This window comes from Cyprinodon variegatus, unplaced genomic scaffold, assembly GCF_000732505.1.
Source record: "Cyprinodon variegatus isolate N-32 unplaced genomic scaffold, C_variegatus-1.0 Scaffold610, whole genome shotgun sequence".
Taxonomy (NCBI): domain Eukaryota; kingdom Metazoa; phylum Chordata; class Actinopteri; order Cyprinodontiformes; family Cyprinodontidae; genus Cyprinodon; species Cyprinodon variegatus.
The window spans coordinates 127,196-140,304 of NW_015151063.1; the positions used below are offsets into that span (position 1 = coordinate 127,196).

The window sequence follows — 13,109 nt, forward strand, 5'->3', positions numbered from 1 at the left end:
TCCAGTAATGTTTTTGTAAATAAATCTCTGAGATATTTAACAACAGCTAAATTCCCAACATGATTAAAATGCAAACAGGTGAAACAAATTTACTAAATTATTTGGACATTTTTGGTGGTACCCAAATGCACTTGGGTCTGTCAATAATCAATAAATTAATTGCATGATAAAAATTTGTTGTATGATACATTTGAATGAGCTCAATAATTTCTCTTTGCAGGTACTTGCTAGTAGCGCAGTCTGTGCGTATATAACTCAGAGGGCAGCACAAAAGCCTGTCTGAGGAGTAGCAAATCAGGGAACACCGACTAAGATTTTAAAAACCACCATGATCGGTTTCAGATTTGAAAGTGACAGCTGTATGGAGTGAATTTTGTTACATTACTGTTGCAAGCCAAGGATATTTTTTGTAAATAAAAATACAAAAAATCCATATTATTTAAAATGAAATAAAAACAAATGAACTGAGTTTTATGGATTGTATTCTTTTCAAATTGAGTTTCAGTAATCACATTCTCCTTACTTCAATCACCTGCTTTTGACAGTGCACACTGAATAATGCATACCAATAGAAATGCTTCTTTGCTCTTTACTCCTGAGGAAAGTCTGCCTAAGAAGTGAAGGGAATGTGATCTGTTCACAGGTGTGTTGTAATAGTAAACAATTGTGACTAAATGTGTCAGTATTGCAAACATGCATCTGCACCTAAATTATCATCATCCAAAGCAGTTTTCCTTTGTGGTTAGTAAGAAATACAAAGGGGCCATCTCTGTTTCCCCAACAAGCGTTTAATTACAAACAAAATACAAGAAGCACAGTGCAAAATAGAGTGCACACAGACAGTATTGTTTGCTTAATCTCTAAAGAGATGCTGCCCTTTTATATAATTGAAAAATTGCTATGTTGAAAAATGTTGCAAACATTTTAAACCTTGTACCAATTTCCTGGGAAAAAAGACCTCACATATGGCTCATTGAGGCACCTCTTCTCATTCAAATTTGGTGCTTTTATGTCTTACATTGCAGTTTTAATTGGTTTCCCTGTATGAGTCTAATGATTACATTTTTTCTTTAAAGACCAATTTTTAAGAGACTCCACGTTCAGTTTTAATATATTGTTTCAGTTATTTATTTATTTATTGTTTGTCATGATCTTGGTGCTGATGACTGGTCTGATTACTCATTTAATTTCACCTGCCCATCTTGTCAGGGTTTGGTTAAGGGCTTTGAGGACCCAAGTGCAGAGGTTAGGAGGCAGAGGTGAGTCTTTTTAGATTCAATGCATTTACTAACAGGCAAAGGCAACTGAGGCAGGAATCCAAAAATCCAACAGAAAAAGTACAGAAAAAAACAAAACAATGGAGCTATCAGGGAAAACATGCATTAGGAGCCAAGGAAAGATGAGGAACCAGCACTGAGGAACTGCACAGGGAGAGTATATATGGAAGACTGAACAAAGACAGGACTAATGAGCCGATTGGGAGCAGGTGTGAACAGAGGATTCTAGAAGGGAGCGAGGGAAAAGGAGACCAACACAAGAGGGCAACAAAGAAAAACCTAAGAACTCAAATACATCCAGAAAACAGAACAAAATAGGAATTAAACCAATAAAACCAGAAAACAAAGAAAAACATGAATCAAAGTGAAACTGAAACCTCAAAGCAAACTTAATGAAACCAGGACCGTGACATATCTCTGCCCAGTTCTCATTACGGTCCATCTGATCCACCTGCACAAGCCTTTATTTAACAAGCCTTCTAACCAGTCATCAGTGCCAGCTTCTTTGAGCTTTTGGTGAGAGTTCTCTAGCGTACCTAGTTGTTTCAGATTGCCTGTTCGGGACCCATTTAGTCTCTTGACCTATGAGCCCACCTGTTCCTGCTCTGATCTGTTTGCCTGACCTGTCCTCAGACTCCTGCTAGATTTCTGTCAGTCTGGGAACTGAACCTGGAACTGTTTCCCATCACCGTCCTGGTATTCCCTTCGGTACCTCTTCAGACTTATGATCTCCTGGCTCTGACTCCAGAGCATGTCTTCGAGAACAGCTTTGGCTTCGTCCTCTGGATTATCCTGCATTCCTTCGTCTGATCTCCTGCCTGTCCTCTAACCTCCAGGACTTCAGAGTCTAGGACTCTCTGGGTGGCACCACATCTTGCAGCCAGCCGACCGGCTGGAATCAACCTCCTCCTCTGGGCACAGAGTGACCAGGTTAGTGACTCACTGTTCATTATCATCCTCCACCAGATGGACCTGGTCCCTAACCTGTGTTCTCCTCCTGCCGAGGTTCCTAGATGCGGACACTGTTCCCTGCAGTTCAGTCTTAAATGAACGTTTTGTTAAATCTAACTGTCTTTTTGCCTTTAATCTTGGGTCCTTTTGTTCTGAGCCTGACAGGAGTAGTTAAGGTTTTTAATTAGATGCATTATTTGCACAAAGACTCGGGGTTCAGTTTACATTTTTTACTGTATTTCTTTATTTAGGATTAAAATATATATATTGTTCTGGGGTTAAATGTTATTTTAAAAATCAAAGTTCTGAAATTATTGGTATCATATTAGTTGAAAATTCTCTCCTGTTGGCAATTTGATCATTAATATAAATAATTTCTGGGTCAATTCATTGTAAAGAGAAATTTCTTTTTTCATTAGTTGTTGGGCTGTGTATCTGTATAATAACTGTGCTTCAAAGAGATTAAGGAGAAAATATGACTCACAACTTTTTTGGAAAATAAGCTTAGAAAAGATGTGAATATCCTACACGAAAATGTCCCCTTTCTGCCTCCTCAGTATATTTGGAAAGGGTACATTTGTTATGCTGTGCTTAGATTGTGCTAATTTATTTCACAGTGTTTCTAGGTAGATTTAGCATGTAAGGAATTTTATGTATCTGGAAAAAAAATGTTCATTTGAAAAGCAGGTCCTGCTGTGTTAGTGTTAAATCTTTCCTTCAGGGTTGCCTCATTGCCTGCGTCCATTCAAAGAGCTGCTGCATAGCAATAACTAAACTGTTGTACTGGCTCAGAGCCCAGACAGGAGCAGGAACCAGAGCCAGATTCTGAGGCGGTGAATGCCACTTGCAGAAATACCTCGGCTCTCTCTCTATCCAGGAGTTAAAGATGGGGTTAGAGCATGAGGAGCTATTCTTCAAATATAGCAAATTGTGTCTGAGGAAGTGGGTGTGCAGAACGTGATAGAGACAAATGTAAAAAAAAAAAAAAAATAGACAAGAGAAGAAAAGGAGAAAATGTGTGAAACATTAAATAAATGTGACAAAGGAAGATAAACTGAGGAGTACAGAGTGTGGATAAAAATGTGAATAAAAGGTGCTGTTCTTTTTTATTTTCCTTTTTTCTATATAAAAAATGCTCATTGGAAAAATAAAACAGCCACAATGCAAACCTACAACTGATAACTACATTTCTGTCACCAGCTTTTTGTTTTTCTTTTTTCGGGTTTATGTTTAATAAGTTTCTCTAAATGTCTTTCAGAAGTTTTAATCAGAAAGAAAAAAAAAGCAAAGTTGTGTATAATAAATCATATCAAGGAAAGACTGCCTGTAGTGATAAAGAAAAGCTGTCTTGAGACAATGAGGATTAAATGTGCACAATAATGGGCCATGGTGCTGATGAAGCATCATGAAAGCGTTTTTTATCACAGTGGGGCCAGAAATACAGAACGCTTCAGTGGAAAAAATGAAAAATAAAATAAATCTCAGCGATAACAAAAGGCGCCGCTGGTTGGCGAGACGGATATGGAAATAGAACAAACTGGCTGTTCTCTGCCTTAAACCTCGGGCTGAACTTCACACATGATGAATTATTTAGAGTAAGAGAAAAGCCCTTGAGAAACGAGGACAGAACTGATTCTGTCAAAACATCACTGCTGATTTACATATTCATCGATCTAAAAGACGAGCAATTTGCCATGTCGCCTGCTAAGTCAGCAAAAATGGAAAATATTGATTCTTACCATCACTCCTGATGTGTTTTGTTAAAACAGCTTAGGTAAATAAAGTGGCTCTGTGTGAACAAGCGATTTATTAAGATTTACAGAGTAGATGCATGTCAGTACTAATACTTCTACAAACTATTCCCCCGTGTGCAGCAACAGTTGGAAAATAAAATATTCACATCAGTTAAATTCTTCTGGGTTTTTTTTAATCTGTGCTTGAGTTTTGTAAATGAGTGTCATTCTGTTATAGACCAAGAACTTGAGCATTTCAGGTAAAATAAAGTTGGAAAGCATCAATATCCCCACAGTAAATAAAAAATTCACCTCCTTCCTATTGGGAACCAGATTTCAGTTCTTCTGTGTCAGGCAGACACTATGTCTACCTTTAAAACTCAGAATCATACGGTAAATTTACTCTTAAAAGTAGGGATGCACAATATAATCGGCCCCCTATCGGTACTACTACTTCTTCCTCAAAAACTTCTTTTTTACAGACTTAAAAACTTCTAAAGACGAGGGAAAAAATATTGATACATTAAAATATCCCAATATCTTCATATGCTGATATATTGCCATTTAAAAACACCATATCAATCTCTTTTACTAATGAAATATTGCTATATGTCATCGTTATGCTACGAAATCCCCCGAAAATTCACTAAATTTTGCCATATTTTTATATGTTGATATATTGACGCGGTATCTATCTATTTTACTAACAAAATCTCACAAGAATTTGCAAAATATCACGAGAGTTTGTAACAGAACGATGAAATTTCACCAGATTTTGAAAGTAAAATAGATCGATATCGCGTTTTTAAAAATCAATTTGATATCAGCATATGAAAATATATTTGAGTATATTATTTTTCAAAGTGTCAGAAATGGATAACAAAACTGCTATTTTCAATGACTACTTATTTTTGTCCAGCTTTAACATCGGTATCGATATCGGTTATCGGCTACATGAGTTTTAAAATATCGGCATATCGGATATCGGCCAAAATCCCAATATCCTGCATCCCTACTTAAAAGTATGGTTTGATGTTGGATCCTTACTAAATTCAGGGCATTACAATGGTGCTGAATATCTTCTTTACATAGTCCTCCAGAGATGTAATCTTTGTGTTTTTTCTGTATTATCCTGTTGGAGGTAGCCATCAGTAGATGGGTAGCCTGTCATTGTTTGGGACAGACTTAGTCAGAAACAATATCAAGTTAAGTTATATCCCAATAAGTTATACCCCAATAAGTTATACCCCAAATCTAAGCCTACCGATTGAGCAAAAACTGGTTGAAAAAACAATGAAAAGACGATTACGTTTGGTTGAAAAGTGAAAGGTGAAAAGCCATAATTTTCAGATTGTTGAAAAAACTTTGTAGACTGGGTTTATAATGTCTTTTCATCTTCTAATATTGGACTAAAGTGGGACAAAATCAGACCGATCAAACACAGCCCAATTTTCAATAACTATCTCTGGACTAAATCAAGGCTATGACTGACTGACAAGATTTAGCCTAAAAACCAATGTCTGACAGATGTCTGGTGTTTGGGGGGGTAGTAGAGGACTAAGGCCACTGCAAATGGGTCACTGCACCCCATGTCTGAAAATCTGAGTACATCTACAGTGCCTAAATTACTCAGACAAATACATTGGTTCCCTCTCTATTCTGATGCTTAGTTGAAAAACCCTCCTTCATAAAATGTCTCCTTGCGAATATATCTTTTGTGTTAAGCAAGTAGACAGGCGTGAGTAATTAAGTAGCTGGTGCAGTAAATTTATCTTCAAAATTAGTTGATGCAAAATCCAGCTGATGGGTAAAATCATTTAAACACTCCTCAGCAAGGAAAGTTGCAATTAGGTGTCCTAAAAGTCACTAGAAGTTGCTAGGTGATGTCAGCAACTAAAATGTACATTCAGGAATGCTTTAGGAGAGAGGAATGGCTCCACTGTCAGGAGAAAAAATTATTAGAAATACTCTAAATAAATAAACTGCTATACTTAAATATTAAAATTAAGTTATTCTAAGCATTCAGTGATAATTTACCTGAAATAAAACGTTGTAACAGGAAAATAATCAGATTTGCAGGTGATAACGCCTCTGAAATGTCAAACTAAATCCCAGTTTAGGCATAATATTTGTATAATACTGCTTTATATTATTGATGTTCAATAATGAAATTACCATTCTGACATTGTGTTTAAATTCTGTGACATTTTTATCCTTCTACCCTTACATCATCAATAATCAGCTCAATTTGCTTAAGGTCACACAATGTGAATGACAGATAAGGCTCCAGTTCTGTCAAAGGAAAGGTCGTTTGTCTGCTTTTGCACGATGAATGTGGCTGCAATTTAGATTATTCAATTCACACAGTGTTTATTGATGTAATATACTTGTCCAGATGACACCATGCAATAGATGTCATGAAAATCCTTGGGCACTGAAATGTTTTTGAGTTAGAATAAAGGGGAAGCTAATACTCTTACCCTAATGCCGAGCTCCACATTTTCTCCACCATAAATTTCCATGCCTTCATCAAGCAGGCCGATCTCCTCAAAGTATTTCCTGTCGACCACAAAGCACCCAATCAGAGCAGGACTTCTGAAATAGAAGATGAATAGAGAAAATAGGCATCAGAAAAAAAACTGCTTTAAATGCATAGCACTAGGCGAGTTTAAATGCAAATATTCTCTGAAACCCACCTACAAAAGCCTTATTCTAACCCACAATTATCCCACACTGGAAATTACACCCTGAGGAGCTGTGTTTTTATTCTGAGAACACTACCTATTCAAAGCTCAGGAGAAATGTTTTAGCGTGTCAGGCTGAAGCCATATGTGGCATCATACAAACAAATGGCAGTGCTGTCAAAAGGACGGATAAACATCAAACTGAACCGACAGAAGTGGAAAAAATAGCTCTGATTAGTATTCATGCAGTCAGTCCCACACATCTCCTCATATCAATATGTAATACAACATACTGACAAAAACAACTTGTTTGAGCGAATTTCTCTTCCCTGAGGATAGACAGATTGGCAAACAGACAGTAACCTGGAAATGCTGAAAGGAAAAAAGGCGCTCCCATGACAGGCTCTCAACATCAAACAATATCACATTAGGATCACAGCTCATATATAGACTATAGTTGGTTTTATTCACAGTTATCTGGAAAGCCAAAAAAAAACATAAAATATTTTCCTTACTAAACCAGAGGTTAAATGTTAATACAATACATTTCATGCCAAATATAAACATTTGTTAAAAAAGCTGAGAAGATGACCACCATTTGATTGGATATAGATTAAGTTTTCAAATGTGGGGATCCTTTTAAATTTTGTATTTGAATCTTTTATGTATGTCTTTTATGTCCCGTTAAATTTCCTCTTCTCTTCTCGGTGTTGTTGTTGTGATCTTTATTTTTAATTCTTAGCATTTTTAGTTCTTTCTTACTGCTTCCTTCTTCTAAAACTGCAACCAGTTCTGCTTTGTCAAATCCAGCTTTTACACCCTATTATAATTCGTGTTGGTATATAAATATGTTTTTACTCTTTAGTTTAAAGTAAAACTGGTTAAATGTATAATGGAGGATGTTCTTTTTCCGGGCGGATCATCAAACTAAGTGGTCCTCGTAATTGTCAATAATTCCGGTGATATGTTTACGTAAGGACGTCCTACGTGCTCGTCCTCATTTCCACTTACCGATGGTGAGTCTGACATAGTGAAAAAATTGCAAATCTTCTTTTGGAAAGTAAGCTTGTATGAGCGATGCAAACAGCAACTTTTAAACAGAGCGTGCAGGAAGAGAAATGGGCTCATGCATGCTCTCGCACGAGTTTAAGAGGCGTTCCGTCTCAGGAGCGGGTACAGGAATGTGCAGCTGCATTTTTTTCCTTTTAACTGAAAAGGGCGGGTCTTTTCAAAAATTCGCAAAAACCCTCTTTGCTTGGAAGTCGAAAAAAATTCCAGAAAACTCTTTTCCAAACAGTTGGATGCTATTTTTGCCCTGCTAGATATCAAACCCTCTCTCATGACCATACTGAGTAAATAAGGAAAAGTTTTAGATAATAATAACTCTGATTTATGATATTTCACATTGAAAGACTCTATAAATATTGTGTTTTGCAGAAAACTTTGCTTTCATTGCTTATTTCAATTCCAGAGTCAGTTTTTCTAATAACTATTATCTATCTTTGTGGTTACATCCCTGCATTAGTTTGTAAATTGAGTTAAGGCTTTATGATATAACAGGTCCTGTTTAACTTGCTTTGAATCTGTTATTTTATCCTCCAGGATTCATGTGGGTTTTATTAAACTGACACTTTATGTATCAGAAACTAAATTCAATGTCATGCAGGGGAATCAGAGTTCAAATCTAATTTAAATGGAACAAGCTTAGTAATCGTACTTCAGTATGCTTCAAGGTCAGTTAATAATTAATAAACTATTGAGCTTGTTTTATTCATAGAAAGAAATTCTTTGTGATGATTATATATATATATATACATATAAATATATAATACGGCTGGAATGTTCTCCGAAATGTGCAGAATTTTTTCTGGTTACCTGATGGGAGCTGTTTGGTTGCGTAGCATCCACCAGGCTTTTGGTGGGTTGAGATACCGACACCAGAGCTCCCAGTCGAAGCCCTGAGCAGATAGAGGGTACTCCTCAATTTCAAATGTGTCGTACTTGATGTTGTCAAAAGAAGGGGAAACCACTCTTGTCCTGTCCTCCTTTATTCTCTGTAGAATTGGTTCTGCCCTGTAGAATGATAGAGCACATGCAGTCTTTGAGAGGACATACCTGCATTTCTCGTGAGAATACACAAAGATAGTGAGCAGTCAGCAGAAATGGCTTCTAAACAGTGTAATAGGCAATTTAACGATGGAACAAGGAGGGCAGCTGTCCCCCCATTTATATAGGTGTGGGTGAAGAAAATTCAGTTTTTTGACCAAGAAAAAATGGGTTATCCTCCCACAGTCCGGCATATGTTTACAGTCCATGTTAATGCACATTTATTTAAAAGAAAATGCATTTTATAAAAAGCTAGATTTTCAATCTCCTCCAAAATGAAGATACTTTGATCAGATGCATCGACTTTCCTCCAGTAAGTCCCAACATAATCTCCTAAATCAAGCAATTTACAGCCTCGGATAGGAAAGATGGAGGAAAATGAGCTTAATCTAAATAGCCTTTTTCAGTGTTACAAAAATGATGCATCTCTTCTACTAAATAGTAAATCAGGGGGAAAACATGATTAAAGATTCTATGACTTTGCACTTTTCAGTAGATTGCAGGCTGCTCAGACTTGTATGACTTGTGACCAGTCTGCTACAGGGCCGCCAGCAGCAGCTGATGTACCGTTTCTGTCTTCTCTGAGGAAGATTCCAGAAACCGATGAAAAACAAAATCCTAGCAATTTTCTTCAAAGTAAATCTCTGGTATTTTTAAAGTTAAAATTATATATTTATTAAATTTTTTCCCACATTTTATAACATAATCAAGCAACCATGATCAACTTGATTAACTGTTTAAAGAAAGAAATCTCTCTACCTCAAATCAGTGAAAAAACCTCAGCACAAAAAAGTTGTTTTAAGTAAAAATTGACGGGTATCATCTACAGAAAGATTGGAACATGTGCAGACGTGTTTGTACGTGCAGAGATTTTCACAGGAGAAAAGTGATTTGCTTTTGCAATTCAACAGACTGGGTGCAGACCTTTGCTTTTGCCTGTGTGCTTCTCTCAGTATACAAATCACATTCTAATGACCAGACACACAAATGCAAACATTTACCATGTGCAAAGCAGTTTTCTAAATCTGAAAACTCAACTACCACAGATCTTTTTACATCTTTTTTGTACACAAGTATGTTACAAACTGATAAGCAAACATTTCTGCTGTCATTGTTGCCATAAAGGAGGCATTCATGCAATGCCAGAGGATGGAGAGAGATTACATGCACAAATTCAGACCAGTCAGGAAAAACAAGTATTATAATAGCAATATATTAATAAAGCAGGACAGCAGGCAATCTTTATACACCAAAATAATAAAAGCGAGAGTCTAAGAAAACTCTTAGGCTAAGAGTGAATTTCAACATTTAGGTATTTTTTATATAACAAAAATAAAATATCAAAAGAGCTGGCAAACAGAAAGAGAGGTGAAAGTGTGCATCTCTTACTCCTTGCAACACTTTTCCCCTAGATTAAACAAAACATGGTTTTGTTTTATACATTTGCACGTTTTTAGACCTGCAAACCCTTCTCTCATTTTATTTTTTATATTTCTCTTTAGGGGCTTTAATTATTTCTATTTTTACTTTTGTTCATAAGTCTGAGAGACTGAAAGAGACCTATATAAAGTGCCCAATATATGTTATTATTAAAATGTCTATTTTTAAATCATTATTGCCTCCAACTAAATGGCATAGAACCTTATCTTCCTTTTGCAACTTTTCTCAGCTGCCTGAAGAACAAGCAATCTGCTCATTTCCATGGGTGGAACCAAAACGGTTTATACGTCTCAGTATTTGGGTACCAACCTTTTTAGATCAATACACCTGGAATTTGGCGTCCCTTATTCTGAACCTTTGAAGACCAGGCAATAATAGAAGATGTACTGACAAAAGACGACTCAGGAAGTCATTATTACTATCAGCGAGATTTTACAATAGTGTTAGGGGGAAGCTCAAAATGTATATAAATGGTTTATTAACGCAAAGGTGTATTTTTTAGTGTATAAAAGCAAAGCTTTTTTCAGCCTAAACTGAGTCTTGGAGCAACCTAAGAAATGTTGGCAGACTAAAAATTTTATAATTATGGTAGAGTTTTTCGCGCTTAAATAAGCATTTAGAGAAACTACTGAATTCCCTATTCATGCTAATCGCTAACACCAATTACAAAGGTGTCCTAAAGCCTGTCGTAAGGTGGCCTTAGTCCTGCATGTTTTAGATCTGTCCTTTTTCAGCTCATCAGATTTCCACTGATGGTTGTTAAACATGCTTTTGATCAACTGCAAACATTTAAAACTGGTATATTAAAGCAGGATAACACTTTCAATATGCAGGATGCAGACGCCCCCCTTTTTAATTTCTTTTTTGTATTAAACAATATGTAGAACTAATACAAAAAACTGATGCTGTTAAAACACAATCGATCATTTAATATAATTATGTTTTATAACAAACTGAGGCAGGTACGTGCAATTGTTTGATTTTAATAAGGTTTTAACGATTTAAGAAAACAAAGGAACACTAACAATCAAACAGAACACCATTTAAATTGCTTTTTTAACATTCCCCATCAACTCCAAAGCTTTTAAACCTGTTCTACAAGGTTCATCTATCAATACATTAAGCCTTTACAAATCATTGATCATTATAAGGCTATATGCAATGTTTTTTTTTTACATGCAGGTAGTTCATTGTGTCTTATATAGATGACTTTATATTAATATTTTTTTTCAACATCGCTGAAAGAACACTTAATTTTCTGAAGGTTAAATTGTCAAACGGTGAGTTTATAAGGTGTAATGAACAAGGAAATGAAAAAGATGCCAGCAAAATATATCAAAGGAAGCCAAATATACTTTTCCAGAGAACTAGAATGTAATTTAGTTTTTGTTCTTCTTTTTATTGTTGCGTAGCAGCTGAGTTTCCAATTCTGGTCAAGTGCTTATCATTTCATTGATTGTTTATTAGACTTTAAAGTAAAACAGAGAAACAGTTTTCTTCATTGAATAACCATGAACAGAGAAGATGTAAATGATTCAGTGCAGAGTCTATAGATAAAAGTGCATAGTGAGAATGGATCAGAGGTGGAAGTGGACTCCTAAGGGATGACAGTGCTTTTAGAGAAAGGAGTAAGTTAGTGTCTGGAAGGAAAATTCCCAGGAAGATCTGTCTAAACCCTATTTAACCCTCTAATTTGAACCAAAAAGAGATAACGGAAAAATCTGAACCTCTTGAGAATAGATCTGGATGTCATGCAAGGATTGAGAAAATCTACACACTTCAAAGAGCAGAGTCAGGATTAGGAATATAAGAGATGACGTCTCAATCAGACAAAGGATCCTGTGGATGCAAATGTGAGAATAGTGAGATGGCAGAAGGACTGATTATCACATAGAGGGAAGATACTGTTAACGAAAAAAAAATAGCAAAGAAATGGTCCAAAATGTACTATCTTTAAACAAGTAAGGCAGTCCACTTCATTGCCTTTACAAGTAGGTGCAAAATTCTCCATCGTTTCAGAATCTAAGTAAATATGCAACAACACCAAGTCACCATGTTTCACAGAATCATAATAATGCTCTTTCAACCAAACAATGCACATTGTGGATTTTTGTGGCTAACAGGATTTAAATATACTGTATATTAAAAACCAAAAGTATCATTATGCCACCATAATGTGTTTTTTTTAAATTGGTGGTTAATTTAACTTGCGAGATCGGTGCTCTATATATAAAAACATAGTGAAAACCTGTTCAGTGAAAAGAATAAAAGGATGGAATTCACAATTGATAGCGCAATTATACTAAAAAGATGGAGTAAAGGAAAATAACCGGGGAAAGCTAAGAGCTGTTGTTTAAAAGAGGAGAGTGCTTTAAATGTACCCCAAGGGAACCACCTGATTATCGTCACTTTATTCTGGGTTTATAAGTTCAATGAGAGAGTGATAAAATGATTCTGCCCTTTACATTCAATTATAAAAAAACTGATTAATACAATACAGTAAAGGGGCTAAATTATTTTCTTGACTTAGCCATTGTTTAAAATGGATAATACTAGAAAATATTGTACGATGGTGTTGTTATCCATCCATCCATCATTTTCCATCACGCTTATCCCAAGCAGAGTCACGAGGGGTGCTGGTGCCTATCTCTAGCTGTCTACAGACGAAAAGAGGGGTACACCCTGGACAGGTCGCCAGTCCATCGCAGATAGTGTTATTAAATATTTAATTAAATAACTCTTAGACTTTCTTGTGTTATTCAGCAAACACACATCACACTGGCTGAAATAAAGGATAAACAGATGAGATTGTGATTCACACTCAATTAATAGTCAAACAGTTAAGTCTGCACACATATTCACAACTTTCTTTCAAAAGAAAATAAATTACTTTCCACCATTATTCAAGTCCAGGTCAA

At 35.9% G+C, this 13,109-nt stretch overlaps 1 protein-coding gene across 1 annotated transcript in view; it reads right to left on the bottom strand.

Annotated features, from left to right (window-relative positions):
• The window catches only part of LOC107096271 (polypeptide N-acetylgalactosaminyltransferase 18-like), a 256,788-nt gene that overhangs the window by 95,246 nt on the left and 148,433 nt on the right, over positions 1–13,109 (bottom strand). The window contains exons 4-5 of the mRNA XM_015392852.1: positions 8,521–8,718; positions 6,442–6,556 (exon numbers count right to left, since the gene is read on the bottom strand). Of these exons, the coding sequence (XP_015248338.1) occupies positions 6,442–6,556; positions 8,521–8,718 (313 nt within the window). The remainder of the gene's footprint in view (positions 1–6,441; positions 6,557–8,520; positions 8,719–13,109) is intronic.